This window comes from Anopheles stephensi, chromosome 2, assembly GCF_013141755.1.
Source record: "Anopheles stephensi strain Indian chromosome 2, UCI_ANSTEP_V1.0, whole genome shotgun sequence".
Classification (NCBI taxonomy): Eukaryota; Metazoa; Arthropoda; class Insecta; order Diptera; family Culicidae; genus Anopheles; species Anopheles stephensi.
Genome location: NC_050202.1, coordinates 6855261 through 6875741, shown reverse-complemented (window position 1 = coordinate 6875741; position 20481 = coordinate 6855261). Strand labels below are relative to the sequence as shown.

General features: G+C 46.4%; 1 protein-coding gene across 1 annotated transcript in view; it reads right to left on the bottom strand.

The window, feature by feature from the left end:
• Window positions 1-11591: 11591 nt before the first annotated feature.
• Window positions 11592-20481, bottom strand: part of LOC118505855 (LIM/homeobox protein Lhx1) — a 34274-nt gene continuing 25384 nt past the window's right edge. The window contains exons 5-6 of the mRNA XM_036042236.1: window positions 14501-14765; window positions 11592-14405 (exon numbers count right to left, since the gene is read on the bottom strand). Of these exons, the coding sequence (XP_035898129.1) occupies window positions 14050-14405; window positions 14501-14765 (621 nt within the window). The 3' untranslated portion in view covers window positions 11592-14049. The remainder of the gene's footprint in view (window positions 14406-14500; window positions 14766-20481) is intronic.

Genomic DNA, 20481 nt, shown 5'->3' with positions numbered 1-20481 from the left:
AAGCCAATTTATTAAACCCTAACATTTATATGCAAAATGAACCAGTGAAAGCTAGCACGATCGTTCCTAAATGAGTGGAATTAAACCCTCTCAGGTTTTGATCACGAAACCCTTATCCGATAGCGCTTTATTGCTGTAAGTTGTTTTATTGAATGTTTCCCATTTTTGTTCCTTGAAATTTAAATAATGTAAAGTAAGTAAAGCAACAAGTTTAAGTAATGCTGAATTCGACACAGTGCCGGATCCAGGTATTTGGAGGCCCCGAGCGGAATGACATTTGAGGCCCCTCTAATTGTAGCTCGTTTGTGAGTAAGACCAACAGGATTTCCCTCACCGACGAAACCCCTCACCGATAAAGGGGCCCTTTATCCAATGAGGCCCCAAGTGGGCGCTCCTTTCGCCACGAGTTAGACAAAAATGCGGGTTAAATGGATGAGATAAACGGCCGCGAATTAAAATCACAGCTCACAGCACAGACTTCTTTCGCCGAAATTCGTTCGCTCAATGATAAGTCATTTCCCCCATAAAATTACGTCTGCTCGATTTAAACCCACCGGGAACCGGGATGCTCCTTTATTCTGTTATTGGTTTTGGATCAAAGCAGGCGTATTTTTTTTCGGGTAAAACATTGAACCTCTTGATACAAAAGATTTTCAAATCTTCATAAAATAAATCTATAAAATAAAGCAATGAATAGAATTGAAGTGCTCGATAACTCGAATATGTAAAAAATATAGCATCAGAAAAGATTTTTCATAATATTTTCCCGATCTAAATTGTAGCATAATACCATGGGAAGCTACAAATGATCACCAAATGAATTACGGATGAAGACAAAATGAACCTTGTTTGGGCCAAATGAGCCTTCAATTCTTCCAAATAAACAACTCAAATAACAAATTCGTGTTATTACACGATCCGCTATGATCAAACACTGCGCTGTCATTTTGAAGTGAGCAAAGAACGAACCCGGAACGATCTAACCCAACCAACGCGTTCTTTTAATGTCTTTTTGTTTTCATGAAATTGTTTCCTCTAATGTGAATCCTCTCCCCTGCTCCAACAACAACCACGGGAACCATCCGTGCTTGCTACTAAGTCTTCGATGGAAGGTTTAATGATACTTTGTTACACGAGTTCTGCTAACTGACATACCAATTTACACCAACTTCAACAGCACGCCAACACAGCGTCAGCCTCCCGCAATCCCACGGTGTCCGATGTGCGGGGAAAAACTAAAACCGAAAAACCTACCTAGCATCTGCACAAACTATTTCTCATTTCCCATGATTTCTTCATCAGTCGCAACGCAAAACGAAGCAAAAAAGGAAGAACAAACTGTGACAAGTCAAAGATGACACGTGTACACAGGCCGCGCGCGCGCGCCCTTTTGCCCCAAAAGCGGTGCGGTGAGTGCCGCGCTTGAGCGAAAACAATCTGTCACCTGTCACAAATATCGGTACGGCCAGGGACAGGAGGCTTACTACACAGGAATGCAAACGCATTGCTCACTGAATTGGAAGTCTGTGCGTGTGTGTGTTTTTCCAAGAGTGCCAATCTTTCGAACAGGGAAAAGCGGTAGTAAAAAAGTAGCAAAACGAGCGTTAGAGAGATACGGAGCACCGTTCGGAGCAACTCTACTGAAGTGGATTCCACAAGACGCCTTCAACGACGAGTCGTTTCCACTTCTTCTTACCTGCTCGTCTTACGCTTCCCAGCTTATTGTTTAATTTTCTCGCTCCCGATTGAATTGAAACGAATGCTATTCGACATCCTTCAAGCTTCATTCACAGTCAGCCCAAAGCGAGGGCCAACAGCAACAGTCTCGTCTTCGCAGTCTCAGTGCCCGATGAACTCAACCCACTCACCGGGCGGGAGGGGGTTTACAGACAATGTTTCGCAAACGCCCTGCCCGGTATTACGCTACGGCCCAGGCTTCGCGGCCGGGTCAATTCGTTCCGGGCGAAGTTTATTAAACACCGGTGCGCCTTTGCCCAAACAAATGTGATGCTTCGACGGGCTGCTGCCCGGTGGTGTGTTTACAAATAAATTCAAATTAACACACGCACACACTCGTGCGCACCTTCCCATCTGACCTTGCTCTCGTTTGATCAGTCGCCACGTGAAAAGGCGTGAAAAAAAAAACACGGAAAACGCTTTTCCGATTTTGGAGGGGTTGTCTGCCCGCTTTCACGCACTCATGGCCAGCAAGGGTGATTTAGAGAAAACTTGAGTCAGAGACTCTTGAACCCAGGTGCAGGACGCTTCTGTTGCGGTTCTCCTGTCCACATGGATTCTCCCGGACGGATAGATTAACTACGACCACATTACACGCTACAAACATGGCTCAATGTTCTCCCAATCGCTTCCCCGGCATTCCCGGCGCGTAGGTGGATTGCGTACATTTCCCGAGCCCTGGTAAACCCGGAACGGGGCCTAGGAATTTGTGAATTTTTACGGATGGTCATTCGGAAATCGATTCGCTCTGGCATTCGCACTTCGATTGCTTGCTGCCGTCGTTCAATCCGTTCCGGATCGGTTTCGGCCTCGGAAATTCACGCGTGCGTCAGCGAAATTGTGTTCTAGCAACTCCCGCACTGCTCTAGCTATCCCGATTCTTTACCCCCGGGGGCTGGTGGTTTTGGATACGCCGTTCCGGCAGTGGGTGTGGAAACGTGTGTGGAACGCAACCAAAAGTGCATTAGAGTTCATGGAAAGGGGGTGATTTGATTGTTGGGCAGGCCGGAAACCTTACGATGAAAGACGCGTTCGATACACATTTACTCGTGACCGTCAGCTATCGGAGCGGATCAAGGATACAACGTGACGGGGAAGGAATTGTAACACATTAGGCTATTTGTATAAGTAAAAATTTACTTCAATAGTATCCTTCACCTTTTAGGGATTGCAAAGATTTTTATCTTTAAATTGTAATACTCTTAATTACTTTTGCTAATCATATCTCTAGAACTGCATTAAATTGGATGACAACAAAGTGTTGTTTCTCACGCTGCAATTAATACCATAAGCATCAAAACCTTTTTGATCTTCTTTATTCTTGGCCTAATTACCTATCTGGTCATACCTGCCATTTCTGGCTTAATAGACTTAATGATATACCACGTAGTTGGATAGTCAGTCCGCACTACGGGGGAACGGTCCGGATAAGATTTGAACCCCGGTCCTGCCGTATGAAGACTGGAGCCGTTGTCGTCTCTACCACCGGGCCGCCGTAGTTTACTGTATTGGCCTTATCGTTCATATCTATAATTCATCTGCTATAATTCATTTTAAGTACATATGAAATCTAGTTTACACTGTCTATTTTAGGTGCTATCTGGTATCTAACCAATTATACAAAATTTGTTGTTAACCTACTCCTGATTCCTTCATCTTATAAAAAATCTAAACTTGATATAAGAAAATTAAAAATCCTTTTTCTGTGGACGAATTTATACCGAAACAGGAAATTAAATTTACAGAGCAAAACAAGGGGGAAAAGTAAGTTTTGCCATCATAAAACGTTGTCATGAGAAAATAGAGAAGATTTTAATCTAATACTGAGGATAAATATTAAAAGAAATTCTTATCTTAAAAATAGTAATATTATCGGTAAAACCGTGTAAGGAAACAGTCTGAAGAAAATTGTTCCGTAAACCACAAAACGATCCATGTGCCTTTCTTTCCCAAAATTTCATCTCCCGTCCATTTTACGAGCTGACCTTTCACGTACCGATACCGCAAGACAATCATCAAATCCTTTTAATCCTGCGCTCACCCACCGTACAATGCACTTTCAGCGTTACACCCTCGTACATGTCGGCGCCTTGCCATGCCGCGAGGGGTCGCACAATGGCACGCTGATCAAACGCACCACGAACAAAACTAGCGGGAAAAAGTGTTTCCCGATGCACACCTCCTGTGTACGTATGCACCTATCAATCAACAATAATTACTTATCAATCATAGACGAGACCGCCAACGCACCTCTCTCCACCGTATCGATAGATCCGTTTGTTTGTGTGCTCAGGCCGGGTTTGAGAGTTTGTTTTTTCCCGTCCACTTGAGCCCGGCGGGCAAGCTTAGGCAGCCCGCCAGCCAGTGGTACGTAAGCAAGAAACTAATTGCACACAATTAACTTGTCGTCGGTGTCATTTCGGGCAAAACAATTCCGGAAACCGGCACCCAAACAACGGGCGCAAACCCTTGCCTTCAGTTCCCGGCTTGCACTACCACTAGTTCGACTAGCGGACATGACTAGTTCGTGTTTCTGTTCTAGACAGCCGGGCTTTACTTTCGAAGACAGTTTTGTTTTGGATGGTGCAGAACCGAACGAGAGAGGACAGACAAAAAAAAGCAACCCCGTCCGGCACAGAATTGGGAGGGGAGAAAAAAAAACGGCACCGGTCGGAAAGGAAACCCATCAGGGCTAACGTTGCTTTGACATGCAGGTGAGCACGGCGTCCTGTACATTATGGTTCGGCTTTTGTTGGTGAAGCACTCTGAGAGCACCCATCGGTCGATCGTACCACGTCGTATCGATGTGACATGCGTGTGTGGCCGACTAGGGCCCTTCGGTTGCGGTTTTCGGTCCACATATCCGCATTGCTTCCGTGTGTACGGTCGTCGATGATGTACGTGCGGCGATGGATAACGACCGACGGTAGGCAGTGGCATGTTCCGGACGTGACGGTATCAACCTCAACCGGGAGCTCCAACAGAGCCATATTACAGCCCCGGGGTGGTCAATATCAGGGCCGTTGCGGTGTGCTACCGGGTCGTTTGTCGGTTGGTTTGGTGCTGGTACGAAGCTGCGGGTCCTGCGGCCACAAACTCTGTGTCATGTCTGTCATACTATCGTTGCTACCGTTTATGGGTACGCGGTGTACAGCGGTCGCTACAACAGGAGCGGAATGTCTCTACGAATGTGTTTGTTTGTTATTCTTAAACATTTAAAGCATACTTTAATGATAATTAGAAATAGCTTCCTGTTGAAAAGTTCATTACAAGTTCATTTTATATTATGCGCCTTGAATTGCTATAAATTCAAAGTCGACGGTTACTAGATTATCTGAAGCCTAGAGGTCATGACCTATCTCTTTTTACATTGCTTTAAATTCTGAATTTGTTCTTGTAATTTCTAAATTTGCTTATTTTAAGTATATTTTACTAAGTATTCTCTTGGCACGAGTCCTGTGATTTTGACTTGTCTTTTTGTCAAAATGTTTTAAATTTTATGTACTGTTTATTGCTTTCTTTTCTTTCATTGTTATTTGTTTTAATTTCGTATTCGAAGTATCAGCGATATAGATTGTCCTTTCCTTACTTTGCTATAAATTTCAAGAAACAGATTCATTTTATTAATTTAAATTTTTTTAAACCCTTTTTTCGACTCTACTTGCAACACATTTTTAAAAGATAAATATTGATCCTTCTACATTGTGGCAACATAGCTCAGCCATAATTCGCTCCTCACAATACACTCCCTATGAAGCAAATTAATCTTTTTCACAACCTCCAACAATAACTTTAAATCACATAAGAGCGCATCGTCCGAGTACGCTCCCTACACAACTGTGCGACTATTGTGTCGCTCAGTGTGTGTTTCCGGGCGAGCTCTCGGCCACCCCCTCTTCTAGCCGATCCCCCCCCAAAACAGCCCTATCAGTCATTCTGTCAGACCTATCTTGTTTGGCAGGTGCCATTGCCACTTCCTTTTGCGCAGCGCATCGCCAGAATGAGAAATGACCACGCGGTACTTCGCCCGAAGGAGACGCGTCGATCATTGTGCACATCGATGAGCTTCTGGTCTTGCAGTCGAGCGGGTCAGAATGTGTGGTCCTCTTGGGTTAGCTGGGATGCGTTTATTGCACCACACACACACACACACACAACCGCAGACCACATACGCACTACGGGCCACGCCAACGCCATCTGTCTTTCTCATTGGTCGGGGCGTTTTCCTCCCGCAAACCAAGAAGAAAATGATTGATTTTCTTGTGCAATTGCTGCTCGCCAAGGGGAGAGCTACGAGCCCGCGTGAATTAACAACCATCGAAGAAACAGTGCAACAGGACATCGAGTGGCGATTGTGCGGCAAAGGGCGGCCCAACCAACTAGTCCATGAATGATGTACCTCTGTCACGCCAACCGCACTGTCCACATTCGAGGCGATCGGGGCGAGCACTCACAATCCGTGTGCACGTGAAAAGAAGCAAAAGAAAAAACCCTCAAACAACTCATCATCGATACAATGTACCAAGAAGAATGGATCCTTCGTTTCGTGACACACCGACCAGGTACTGGTGTGTTGTTAGCACGCAATCAACACCTTTGCTTCGAAGCCACACTGGACACGAGCGTGAGCATCGAACAAAAGGGAGCTGGTAGTCCCGGACAAACCAAACATCGGGCCAACCTTTAAATACTGTTTTGATTGTCATCAAAGTTGTTTAGACAGGACTTTCGGTTTATCGGTGCCGGGCATTGCCAGTTAATGGGTATGTACGTACGGTTTGATGTTCCGTTTCATTTGGAATCGACACAAATCTTGCTCGTTAGATTGGAATCTTTTCGATTGAGCGAAGAACACGAAGAGCTCGAAGGTGAATAGAAAGCAGTAATTAAGTATCTGTTTTTAGTAGCTACTGTGCATGGTTTAACACCTGTTTCATGTAAATAGCTCATGTTATGAAAGGCAAAACAGTGAGGTTCTTCGGAAAACGACTAGCTCTATCTGTATGGAAATCTACAGTATAATAAGGCTAGCTTTATAGAACCATTTTAGGTAGTTTTTTAGAAGTCCAGCATTCAAATGAAGTTTTTTTGTCCTTTTTGAAATAATCTACTGAAGATTTCATAGGATAAGTGTCTTCTATAAAGCTTAGGTACAATCGCAAGCCCTAGTAAACACTTAGTTCAAATTCATGAATTTTATTCGAAATAATTCATTTCAATTCCAATTAATTTGCTATAATTCATTTCATGCCCAGGCGCCATTCTGTTTATACTTACTGCTTAACGTGTTATCTAATGCCTCAAAATTGAAACAACAAATAATTATCTTAATTTTTTCAACAGAGTAGATGTATGGGCCAGTCCGTTGGCAGAGGCAATAACGGAGCCGGTCTTCACAAGGCTGGACCTGGATTCAAATCCCATCCAGGCCGACTCCCCGTACGCAGGGCTGACTACTTTGTTACGGTTAAAATCAAGAGCCAGAAATGGCAGACCAAAACGATTCGAGGTTGGATGGTTCGAGGTTGATCTTTCTAAGAGATCTTTAGTGATAGCACTTAGTAACTGTAAAGGTAATCGAATAAATATTTATATTTAAAAAATATTACAAAATTAGGATAGCTTTACAGAGATTGCAAGCAACATATATCATTCCGGTAACCTTACAAAAGTAATCCCACATTGAATTTTGCACTTTATCCTCCTCTACACCGTCAGCGAACGTTCACTTGATTGCTGTCTAGCTTGCCTAATGGTGGCAAACTTTTAGCGTTGAAAAACGATTATTGGATGGAACAGCTGGCGAATAGCGATTCCGACGCAACTTCTTCTACGCTAATACTGCAACCCAAGCAATGCAACAGGTTCACACTCGTTAGTGTTGACCTTTCTCGAGTTGTGTGTCTGTGTGTGCCCCACTGCATACGCAAATACGACCATTTTAGAACAAACTTCTTTATGACCACAAGCGAAGTGAGTTCGGACGTGGGCGCAACTTTTAGCCCCCCGCCAAGAGTAGTGACAACCGGTTTCGGATGTGATACGATTGTAGCTGCACTCTCATTAACACAATTTGCTACCATTTGCATCTATTTGCACTCTTATTATGATGTTTAGCTCAACACTTCGATGGCTAATTGACATCCCTAGTGGCACGATTTTCTTGGAGCTTGGTTCCCACGCTTTAAATAATAATAAAGTTGTACGTGTAATGCGCACAAGGCATCGCGTTGAGTTTGATCATTATTTTGTGGAGAAAATTTAATTATTATAAAACCCAACTAAAAACAACTCGGCTCGTAAAGCACATTTTAAAGCCCGTCCGTTGGTGGGGACCAACGAACATAATCTTTACGAGCAGACACTTTCCTTTTACAGCTATCATTTACAAAACAACGCCACCGAGGCAACCTTCATCGTCAACCGTCGTCGGTGGCTTCCTCGGTGCCGGACCGGGGCGCCAAGGGCAGCAGCACCGTTCTTTATTAACAACGATCATCATCAGTTCATCGTGTTCGACATAAATGTGCATAGTTTTGCAGGGTAATTAACCGTGTTACGATGCGTATCCGTCAGTCCGTGATGGGGCGACGGCATTCCGGGAAGATTGAAGTGTGACTGCAAAATTTGTACCGACACTCGTGTGCCCTTTCCCCACTGACTGAATAGCAAGCCGGAGCGCGGTCTTCAGAAGCAAGGAATTTATCGTCCAAGAAGGAAGAAAAAGGGGGAAATAAGAACGGTCGAGGGATATTGATGGTGCAGGGGCAACGCATAATGCTCAGATTCACAAGAATGCCATAAAAAGTCCCGAAGGAAGCAATGTGCCGCTCCCGAATCGCATAACTCCCGGAGGAGGTTCCTTCCCAAAAACCTTCTCGATCGCTAGACCGTCCCTGGGGAGTCCTTCCTTTGTGCTTTGCGAAAGGGATTTGGCCTTTGGCGCACCAGATAACATTCAAATACGACGCATCTGTCATCATTTAAACGACACTAAACAAACATGCAGTTCCGGGGGCCAGCGAATCACCGCTCCGAAGCACACGAGCCGAATGATTGATACGCGATGCACGGCCCGTCGTGCGTATGTCCTGCGTGTCCTGCGCGCCGTGATAAACCCTTATCAGGCCAAACGGGAACATCATCCCGGTGTGCCAAGTGTACACCATCGACAAGTGCCCTAACCCTCCGGGAGGAATGGCCAAACTGCAACTGCTTTAATCGTTTTTTGCCTCAACAGACACCATCCAACCGGTCCTTCCCTCAAGAATATATGGGCCGTTTTTCCCTCCTGCGCGTCATCGCGCACCAGGCCAAGAAACGTTTCTCTTCCCGAAGGAGGGTTCGTCCGAGAGTTTTGTGTGCCGGGGAGATTCGAAGTAACCGATGCGTGGATAACTTTTTACCGACGTCAACAGCAGCAATCGAAGTAGGCTCTGGCCGTGTAAGGGGTGGGTTTTTAGGTACGCAGGGGTTGGAATGCAAGCGGGCGCAGTTCAGCACAGGGGTGAGCAAAACATGTGCTTGACTTGTTTCTACAGGGAGTGACAAAAATTAGCCGATAGGAAAGGATATTGCCTTCCAATTTTGTATATAATTTTTAAAAAAGCACAGATCGTATTGAAATTACTTGTTGATTTTTACGCTTAATATTAAGCAATTACGAGACATAAAATAAAGGAAAATTTAGACAAAAATCTTGTTCTGGGCTCCCAAAAAGTTTCTATAGAAGATAGTTTGTTTGTTACTTTCAATTTATTTAAAGACAATACTTAATGTTAAGACAGCCGGTTAAAATATCAGCTACAACTGTTAACGCCTGATATTAGGCAATCAGCAGACCATTTGAATAGTAATTGAGACAAGCAGGTTAAATAATCAACGGTAAAGTACAAAAACGGGTCTTCTTCAGACGATCGAACACTTGAACAAATTTACAAAAAAGTTCAATATTTATTTAAAAGAGTCTCCCGTTGTAGATATGTCCGTTGCAATCGATGTGTAAATGTTCCAACTCAAGACAACAGAGATAGCAATTATGAGGTAGTTCTATCCTAAACAGATCCTAGGCAATTAGCCCCAGAGCCCTAAGATTCATGTCTAAACTGTGATTTAATCTCATTACAAAAATATATAAAATACTGTTCTGGGTGGCAAGAACATTTGTCAATCACTGTACACAGAGCTCGCAAATCTGGCCAGAACATCCCGAATGACGACGCTGCAAAATGCTGCGGTCTTATCGACACAAAACGCAACCAACCATCGCCACCGGACCACACGGACCACCGGCAGAAGGATGGATGGGCTCGATGGGCACACCATACTGTGCCCTGGAAGAAAAAAAAGCCGGGACGAAATGGTAAATCTGTTCCAGGCGCACTGCTGTACACCGCACGATAAGCTATGCCAACCGTTTCACCCTAATCCCATTGACCTGTTTCCCCCTAGGGCTGGTAGGGAAAACCCACCGAAGGGAGGGTGTCACATTTTACGATCGTTTGAAAAATGTTTCATCTTCCGCATGAGATACACGCGCCGCGCGAGATCTCTGCTGCTGGTGTTGTTCCCGGCTGGCTGAGCGATGCAGGGTGCGGTCCTTCCTGATTCGATTACCCTACCAGAAATTGCGGAAAAATTAGCGGCTGATTTAGTTTTAGTTTAGTTCGGGCTCGTCGTCCCTTTTTCCCGGGGACAGAATTTACAGCATCCGTCCATTGCTGAATGGTTCCTGAAGAGACCGGCCGAAGTTCTGAGGGTGTCAGTCAGTGACTAGGGTCGGGAACTCTTGGAGTCGGGAAAAAAGACAACAAAACCCACGAAGGAAAGCATCGGGTCGGTTGTTTTGTTACCGTTGTCGAATTTATTATTATTATTATGATTAGTTCCATTAGCTTGGTTCCGAGGCCTATCATTATGTGGCGGGCCTGTTTTGCAAATGCAAAGCACCAACCAACAACAACAAAAGAACGAAGGTGGTAAAACATATCATAATTGATAATGTAACGTGTTTTCGGTGCATACATCTCTTCCTTCCCTTTTTTTTTTTTAGAACAGCACCCACCCCGTCAACCGGGGGTCCAATTTCAAGAGTCAATTCGAACGTTCCCTATGCTAATTAACTCCCGACATGCAAAGTGCAGCCGTCCACAGGCGAACGGTGAATGAATGGGATGGATAAATGGATGAGCATATGAAGACATAACCGGGCCGGCACAAAGGGGAGAGATCCGGCCTCACTTCACGCTTCCATGTTCGCACGTGATCATTCGAAATTCCGGAACATTACCTCACGCGCCATTCGGACATATGTTTCCTCTCGCCGTCCTCGCGCGAACCGGTTTCCGTTTCTTTCGGGCATTCCGGACCGCGGTAATCGATGTCATCAGAGCCTTCATTAATTAGGTAAAGCGATACGTACGGGCCCGGCGAGCGAACCGGCCGATTGTGAAAGGCGCGAGCATTAAACTTAATCGGTGTACTAATGGAGGGTAGGCTTCTTTTGTGTGTTTTGAGGGATTTTTTGTTGTTGTTGTTAAACTTCTTATTCAAAGGAGTTAGAAATTAATTGCCCAAGAAGTCCACAATCAAAACAAACAATTCCACTAGTGGAAGCAAAAAAAAAACAAGCCTTCATCAACACTTGTGAGATTTCTCTCGCGCACCAACTTGTGAAAATAATGAACTTTCTACCATAATACCGTACTGCTCAATCCTCAAAACCTTCTTGCTTCGGTTGGGCTCCACGTGAAAGTGAATTAGCAAATCGGGTTTGTTTTTTTCTTTCATTTCTCTCGCTTGCTTACCATTTACACTTGCCACATTCGAAACACTCCCGCTGTGCACACTGGGTATTATTTGTCGTTATTATTTTCATTTATTATTTCGCTCTCCTTTCTCCATTTGCCCGCTCCACATAATTGTTTGTTTGTGTGTGTGTGTGTTTTGTTTTTCTCTCTGCTGCTGTTGTTGCGGTTCTTGTTTCTACTACTTCTGCTGGCTTCTTTCCTTTTTTTCTTCCTCTTTTATTTTGCTCCTAACTGTAAGATGTCCTTAAACAAATAATAACACAATTGGGTCGTTTTCTTTTCTTCCGCTTCCTTTTGTTTTCTTCTCTTGATGCGATTTCCTTTCCTTCCCCCCCTTTTTCCTATTGTTTGATGTGTTTTTGTTGTTCATTTGTTGGAATGAGTTTTTTGCATGATTCGATTTTTTAATTCTACACCATCACCCGTTCCGAACCGATTTCCGCTTTTTGCTCTTCCGGCGGGAGTCGAAGGTTTTGTTATTGGTTGGTTTGGCTGATGTTACTTTGATTTGATGTTTTTTTTCTTCCTTCTTAGCCTGCTTTGTTATTTTCAAAATATGCCCATATGTTCTTCTAGTCCTTACATTAAGGTTTACCACTTTTGTTCACTAAAATTGTTAATTTTACAACTCGCTAAGCACTGAAACTGGGAGATTTCATGTTGTTTGTTTTCCGGCGCTTAGTTTTTTTTTTCTTTTCTGTTTTCTTTGCTATTAACCACTCCTTCAGCTCCGTTTGTCTTCGTCCCAATCAACGCGCTACAATCTATCAAGGTTTTATGAATGGTTTCTGGGTTTCTTTCCCTTTTCTACCACCGCTTATTCATTTTCCATTTTCTTCTCATCAACCATCGTGTGGTTCGAGTTTCTATTTACACGTTCAGCTTTTTTAAGCACTATTTACACTCTCACATACGTACACACACGATTTTTCTCCGTTACCGTTCAACTGATTTGTTTTTCCGACCTTTTTTCGCGTGACAGTTGTCCCCCGATAGTTGATTGGTGGGTTGTGCATTGAAAACTGATAAACATTTCCCACCCACCGTCCCGCTGCTCGGTAGCCGAACTCCGGGCTCCCTATTCCCAAGAAGAAGCTGTTGCAGCCTACCAGAACGGGTAAGAAAACCCGCCTTTTTTACACTCACCCACGACGCATTCCACTAAAACTTGTGAGGAGCTAACATTCACCCTTAATCCGCTCCGTCCACCGGTTCACGATGGACGCAATCGATTAGCTAGAACTTCATAATAATGTACAGACTGCTAACTGATGAGTGACGGACCGGAACCTGTCCCCTGTCGCCGGCGAATGCCAACTGTAATAGCCTTTACTTAAAAGCCGTCGGTTTGCTAAATAATTTAATTTTAACCGTAGCCTTACGCACGAACCAAAACTACTAAGAATAGAAAACAACAATCCGCTTTCGTACGGGAAGCGTTATTAGTCCTTAACATAAATATCTTACGAGCGTGCATGGCGTCAGGGAGACGCGGGGATGATCAGTTGCGAGTGCGGCTGATGAGGATTGATTGAGAGGACACCGAGCGACCGTTGCCCACTGTGCCGTGTGCTGTACACTAAACGTCGTGTGTGTTTTGCTATAATGCTGTGCTATAATTGATTGCTGTCCTTTAATACTGATCGGTTGAAAGTTGCTTCCTGAAGGAAAACAGTCACACTATTGTCACAAATTGCTACCAAACAGTCCATCCTCAAACGCCCGTCATAAGCAACAGTTGACGGCTCAACCCCCCGTGCCCTCGGACTTTCAACTCGCACTCGCCCAATTTTTACTTCCCAAAGGTTGGCATGTGTGTTTGAGTCTCTCGCTCGACAATCGAGTATGGGTTACGTCAGCGCCCGTCCCAAAACGGTCCATTACCAGCAGTCAATGTTACGATTTACGACTCACCCAGTTTAACGCTTTTTCGCTTTTTCGCAAACGAGCCAAAGCCCCAAAGAAACATGAGATCTCTGCAAGCGCCATGTGCGCGTCCGCGGGGACGTAATAACCCCAATGCTCTGTCACCGGGGACGAATCGAATCCGTGGCGCCAACAAACCAGCAACAAGTACCCCACACGCACGCACGCACGCACACACTTAGCTGAGCGGTTCAATAATTCACGCATGGACCGCTAATTATGAGACCCGAGACGACGGTTTTGTCAACGACGGTTTGTCGCCGGTTCCGGCGAAAAAGTGCGTGCTGTTCGCGTAAACAAAGAGCGCTCACGCCCTGGACACGCTCGCGCTGTACCAATAAATCAGTTCTACGAGGCCACACTGTTGGCTGAAGAAAAGCAACAAGAATGCGAACGAAACCCTCCCCCCGCCCGACACAAGCCCTGACACAACATCCACCACGCGCATAGTACATGCTTAAATAAATTAAAACTCTTGCTCCTGCTCGCGCTCCGTAAGATAACAACCGTGATAAGCTGCCGCTAGGGCCTGGGAGGAACGGGAATGCTGATGGGCACTCCTATTCCCCAACCGCACTTACCACACCAGACCCTCGCTCTGCATGTTCTGCGACTCGGAGAAGTTGCCCGACGTTAGGAACTCTACCGGGCTGCCACCGGGCCGGGACGACGGTAACATTCCGCCGACCCCATCCGGTCCGTGTCCCTGCTGCTGTTGCTGCTGCTGCTGCTGCTGTTGCTGTGGATTTCCTCCCGGGCCTCCCGGTCCACCCGGTTGTCCCATAAATCCGCCAGGACCGCCGGGACCGCCGGGACCGCCGAGCATGCCGGGTCCACCGCCGGGCCCACCGGGGCCACCACCACCACCATCCGGACCGGCCATTCCGCCCACGAAGTCGCCTACCATTGGGATCGGGTGATCCATGGGTCCTCCTGCATCGGTGAAAAGCCTGACATTAACACCGCACTGTTATTTGCAACCGAAACGGGGTGGAAAAAACGAACTCTCAACGCGCGACTCAACTTACCGGGACCGCCGAAAGGCATTGGGCCCGCGCCCGGGTGTCCCCCGAAGAATGGGGCATCGTGCGGATGGAACGGTGGACCACCGTACCCGAAATCGAATTTACCGTCCGCCGCGAAGTACGGGAACCCGGGCTCATCTAGCCCGCCGGGCGACAGGTTCATCGGGAAACCGCGCATCTTCCGTGCGCCGCCAAAGAACGGACCTCGTCCCATGCTGGTGAGCTGCTTCAACCGTCGCTCCTTCGAACGCTTGTTCTGAAACCAAACCTGTATCGCCGGGTAAAGGGAGCAAAAGAAAAAAAAATGGAGGATGAGACCCGATTAGCATTTCGATTGATAAACGTGTCTACAGGCATCAAAGCGGGGGGGGGGAAAGGGTGGCTATAATAATCGCATTAAGATCGCATTTTGCTAGGTTGGGAGACATATCTTACGATACTTAATGACATGTTGCAGGCAAAACATCTCAATACGGTGCGTGAATCATCGTAAGTACTGGTGTTACGGTGATAGCTTTTGAGGGTGTTTTTTTAGTTTTGGATCGCCGCTTAAGCTTTAATTTATGTTAAGAAGCTTATGGGGAGCAGTTGTGCAGAAACTGCTCGCCGGGAAATGTTTACTAAAGATTTCTTAGCTTTTAGTTCCTATGTTCTTAAGCTGCTGTCTTCAAAGTCATCAATGAACGTCATAAATATCGAACCTTGGCTCATGTGGAGGAATTTGAAAGAACTCTTCTAAGTACTTCAGATACACCGACAGCTAGCGATCTCAACATTAGATTTTAACTGACAGCCTGTTTAGAAAGAAACTGACAGCATTTTAGCTGAATCAAACAAAGTTAGTGCTGAACAGTTTGACAGCTGTCAGCTGCCTAGTAGAAAGAGCTGAGTTTAGTGAGGAGATTGGCAAAAAGTCACGAAATTGATTGCTGTTTATCGCAAAACAGTCGTTCACCTTGGATCACGTTCTGGCTAAACATTTGTCTCATATCCAAGACTTTTACTCGGAACCAGATGATGCAATAACTATTCTGACAGTTAACAGCTTAGAAACCCTGAGACTTGAACCCTGAGACCTGGGATTTTTCTACGACAGTCCCGATCACGTCACATGATGCGAAATTCCAAAATATTTCCCATCTTATCTGTCAAACAACACAATTATCAACAAATGATGCCCATCGACCATGATTCATTGAGCCGTTACTACACCGCTTGCTTTTCCTTCGCTGACTGTTTTGTTGCGAATCCCTTTCCCCGATGTCATTCCCTCGTTCCTACCTGCTCGTCATGCACCTTCCCATGTGCTTCAACAACCAAAAAACAGCATTAAATACGATGCATTATGACACGGTGGATGCTGGACAGTTTACGCTCTTCGAGTTCGCTCTCACGCCAGAAGGATTGGGGAACAGTTTTATAGCAAGCTGAGCAAACGACCTTCTCACCCGATCGACACGGACATTATCACATCATGACCGTAATCCACTCCCACCGGTCCGTGCCGGTGCCGCCGAACAAACCGAACACGGGTAAACTCTACGCGGATCTTCAAACCCCAACAGCACCGTGCACCGTGCATGGTGGGGGATTAGCACCGGCTCTTGTCAAGCAGAGAATAAAATTAGCATAACAAAACGGTGACAACAATCGGTGCTGCCGCTCGATCGGAGCTGCCACCCCGGACTGGAACTAATTTTTAACGACTCCTTTTTCCGGCTCTCGGTACCGGCTGGGGACATTCTCGAGTGACCGGCGAGACTTTGTGACGATGCCGCCCGGTCCACGCGATGACCACAGCAGCAGCAGCATCAGCAGCAGCAGCAACCGCACACTCATATCGCATACCGTATGAACCTTGCCGGCGCACTAAATGTCCACCGAGCTGACCGATCAATAAAAAATCTCAAAGAGTCAATAAAAATTGGAAAAATGGGCCCCGTAAGCACCGAACGGCGAAGCGTCATATAATGAGCGAACGAAACGCGGCATGGTTCCCCGGAATATGATGTTTCGAGTCATGATTTCTGACGGACCACAGAGAGACCGCGAGCCGCGTTCGGCCGTGTCGCGTAAAATAAAATCAATGAAATGATGGCTTTCCAATGATCCCGTGCCGAGGGTGAGCCGGGTGAGTGGGGGCCCGCCGTTGAGAAGGGGTCATCTTTAACGACGCGTTTTATTTGCCGCGGCCGCTACAGAACCGTTGCGGCTTGCTTGCAGCCCACCGCCCCGCCATCGCTCCCGTCATGGCTTGGGTTGCTAATGCCGTCAATACATGTAGCTGCCTGATGCTGCCGTTGTCGGTTATTATTAACATCATCGAAAACATAAGCACCCCGGAGGGAAATTGGGAACGTTTTGTTCGACGCGCCATAACACGACAGCCGCGCGGGACACACCGGCTCCGTCTTTTAACACAACATTATATGTGATTGTGCGCTGTCCGTCCGCGAACCTCACCATCACCAGAGCACCGGGACGGATGGAAGAAGACTTTTCTGGGCTTTATTATTTATGACTCCTCACTGCCTCAGCGACGGAGTCACCGAGGCAAAGAAAACTTGCGGAACTGGAATTTCTAACTCTCGTCTGCCGGACGATCAAACATAATTTTATGTTTTGGGAGAATGTATTTTATTTTGGGGCAACGGTCTTTAAAATTCTGCCGAACTCTGCGCTAATCACTCGTTTTTTGCGATAAAAATTAGGCTCGTTTCATTCACACAAACCGACGTCTATCAAGCGATCGTTGAGGGGAAGGGGGTTCACCTGATCTGACGCCATGTTAGGAGTTTTATGGCAACATTTTAGGATAAGATTTATAGCCCACAAAATGTTCTGCAGAATTCTCCAACCAAAGCCCGCGTCCAATTGTATTAGTCATTGAAGAGTTACCGGTTGAATATCCGGGGATCCTCGCCACTACCCCGCCTGGTCCACACTCAGCAACGCTCCAGAAGGAAGCCCACGATCACACACAGGAAGCTGCTCGTGTGGCATGCAACAGGGAGCGAGCAACTGGTGGCCACAACTGGTGGCCAAAACATGCAACATGCTGCGACTATAACCGTGCAGCTTCCCCGGAGCTTATGTTTTCCCTCACCGGTGCCACGGTACGCGCGGAAGTGAGAAAACGCGTAAACACAAATCGCCCGTCATCATCGTGGTTTACAATCCGTCACCTCGCGGGTCCAAAGTTGACTCCCCAAAGGTCCGGGTGACGAGGGCTTTGCGGACACGGCCATAAAACAGCCAACTGCCGGCCAGCCAGCCGGTCGGCAAAGAAAACCCTGGCCTAACCACAGAAACCGATCACTCGGGCAAAAAGGTTCGTAGTCTCGCCATCGACCGCTCGATGACTTTTCAAGCTTTCGGTTCGGTCACGCAGGGAGGTGGTCCACGGATTTCGAAAAGCATGGAGAGAGAGAGATGTATGGGAAGGAGCAGCAATTGGTTACGCCACCGTAGGTGAGATCGGTCGGGCATCGAACACGAAACAGCCGTACGGAGTGTAACGCCATTACGCGCGCCTAACAGTAGGTAGCCGGTACACCGAAATGTGTTCCGGACAACATGAACCGGAGGGAGGATTTTGAAGTGGTAAAGCAGGCGAACCCGAACCAATGACCAGTTCAACCTAAGCTCGCCATGCTCTAGGCTGCCAACATGAGGTTGCAAAAAAAAGAAGCCGGGCAGACACAAGGCAGAGCTTCTTCTCGCTTCAGGTTCCCGACCTGAACTCTCCCGCTGACCGATCTGCCCTCTGCTCCGATCGAACTTTTCCGCCGCTCGAACGATCTTATCGAACGCTCGATCGGTTACGCTGTTCTCAACCTTCCCCGTGATCGCTGGTGAGATCTGCTCGTCAGCAGGGCCGCTACACCATGACTTCAACACCTTTCAATCGAATGATTGTGATTGCGTTCCAAACACTTCGTTCACGATCGCACGACACCAAAACCGGACCGCCCTTGTTGGTGGGGACCCATTCCGTACACTCCGCGCGCAGAATGTCAAAGCAAACGGTCTGCTGGTGTTCGGATGGTCGTCTGGGTAGCAGGTCTGCTGATCGAGGCCGGTCATCTCCCGCTGGTTTCTCAAGGTTGGAAAATGAAGCGCGCAGTCGTAATGATGGACAAATGGTGATAACAATTTTTCCACCTCCGGACCCACCGCACCAAGTCGCTTCAGGCTGCTCACCACCGTCTTCAGGGAGGCGTGGGAGCTTCTTGTAGCGTGAACAGGACAAAAAAAAGACGATCGCTTCGACCTCTTTGACCAGTGGTTCATTTATGTTTCACCATTCGTATGAATTGTGACTTCAAGCTGCAATAGCAAGTACACTAATTGAATATAAAAATGCATACGCGTTGCATTTATCACACATACAGATACATTAAAACCGTTCTTAAGGGCTATAAATTATAGTCCAATAATAACTCTTACACCTCTCTAGAATGCTAATTAGAATGTTTATCACATTACTCCACACCACAGACTGGTTCTAGCTGTGTGTGTGTGTGTGTTATCAGTGGAGCGAAACTGACAGCTAAGGATGTATGTATGTGATTTACACTTAATTGGCTATGTTTCACTATCACTTAGCACTGGGGATTTTTTTTTTTTTTGTTGCTTAACGACACCATTTCACGGACATTAAGCCGGAGCTGCACAATATGTAGATTGCGCGCCATGCAGAAGGTAACAATTTAATTTATGGTCTTTTGTGCAGGGGTGTGAGTCGGTTTGATTAATGTTCTGAGTTCCTGAGTAAAAGTAACCCAAACAAACAGCGCCATCTATCGGAATCGGAATGATGAACTGTCGCTGTGATAGTGTTTTCGCTATCTAATTAATTAATAATAGAGGATAAAAAATGGCGGCCTAGGGGAGGTTCGCTAATTAATTGGCAGGGTAAACTCTTTCACAAAAAATCTTCATTGTTTTCTCTTTATCCCCAGTTTTTGTGTAAAAATAATCAGGCTGCAGAGGAAAAGTAGAGCAAAGCGGCAACCCTGCAACCAACCCGGCAGCGAATCGATTCTTCGGCTCCGATTCGATCGTGAAAAAACTTGAAACCGTTGCATTGGGAAGCCCCCCCCATCCCCCCACCCCCCTCCCGTGCAGAAGGGTTTGTTGGTGCGCATCCCACCCACTTTAACCCCGAGCGAGCCTAACCTTTTGCCGCTTTCTAACTGCGAATGCGATCCAGCCGCTAGGTTCACAAGATCGCCGTAAACCATTTGGCGAAAACCCTTACGGCCGCAAAAGGGTAACGGAGGTTTCACTGGCGTTTTTCCTGTCCGATCTGCCTTGGTTTACTTCTTGCCCCGATGACCTGCAACCGGAGTAAAACTTGCCTTTTAAACACGGCACTCGGCACAGTTTTGGCTCCCCATTTGGAGGCTTATGTCAGGGAGGCGTATTTTATGGTTCTCCGGGTTTTTTTTTCTTTCTTTGCTGCGCCTTCGCCGTGCCGTATGAATTATTGTGAGAGTTCTGAGATTTTCTTGCCAATATTTCATGAGAACATCGTTGGAGCGGAGCGAAGAAAAAAAAACGGCAAGAGGAACCACAACGAGATTGGACCTTGGCAGCGGTAGGTTTTGTTCGGTAACATAGTCCCGCTTCAAGATGCCCATCTCAGCGCCAGTTCGCTTAAGCTCTGCCGAAGTTTATTGCAGCAGCTTTTTACAGTGCAGTTGAAGGTTTACAGTGCACCGCTACAACGAGAATCAATAAAAACACGCTCGTGTGATTATATCCAGAGTTCTTCGATTCTGCCACCAAAACGGAAAAGAACCCTCGTCCGAGGTGCTCTTGGAGTTTCGTTTTTTTTTTTTATTTGCTCGTTCGCTCTGTCAGAAGGGCTGAAGAATTATTGCCTCACAAATCCTTGACATATTTCGGCGTGGCGAGGGAAATTTTTGCATGTCTAATGATGATTTAAAGCAAAAGAAGGGGGGGAGGGCAAGTCACCG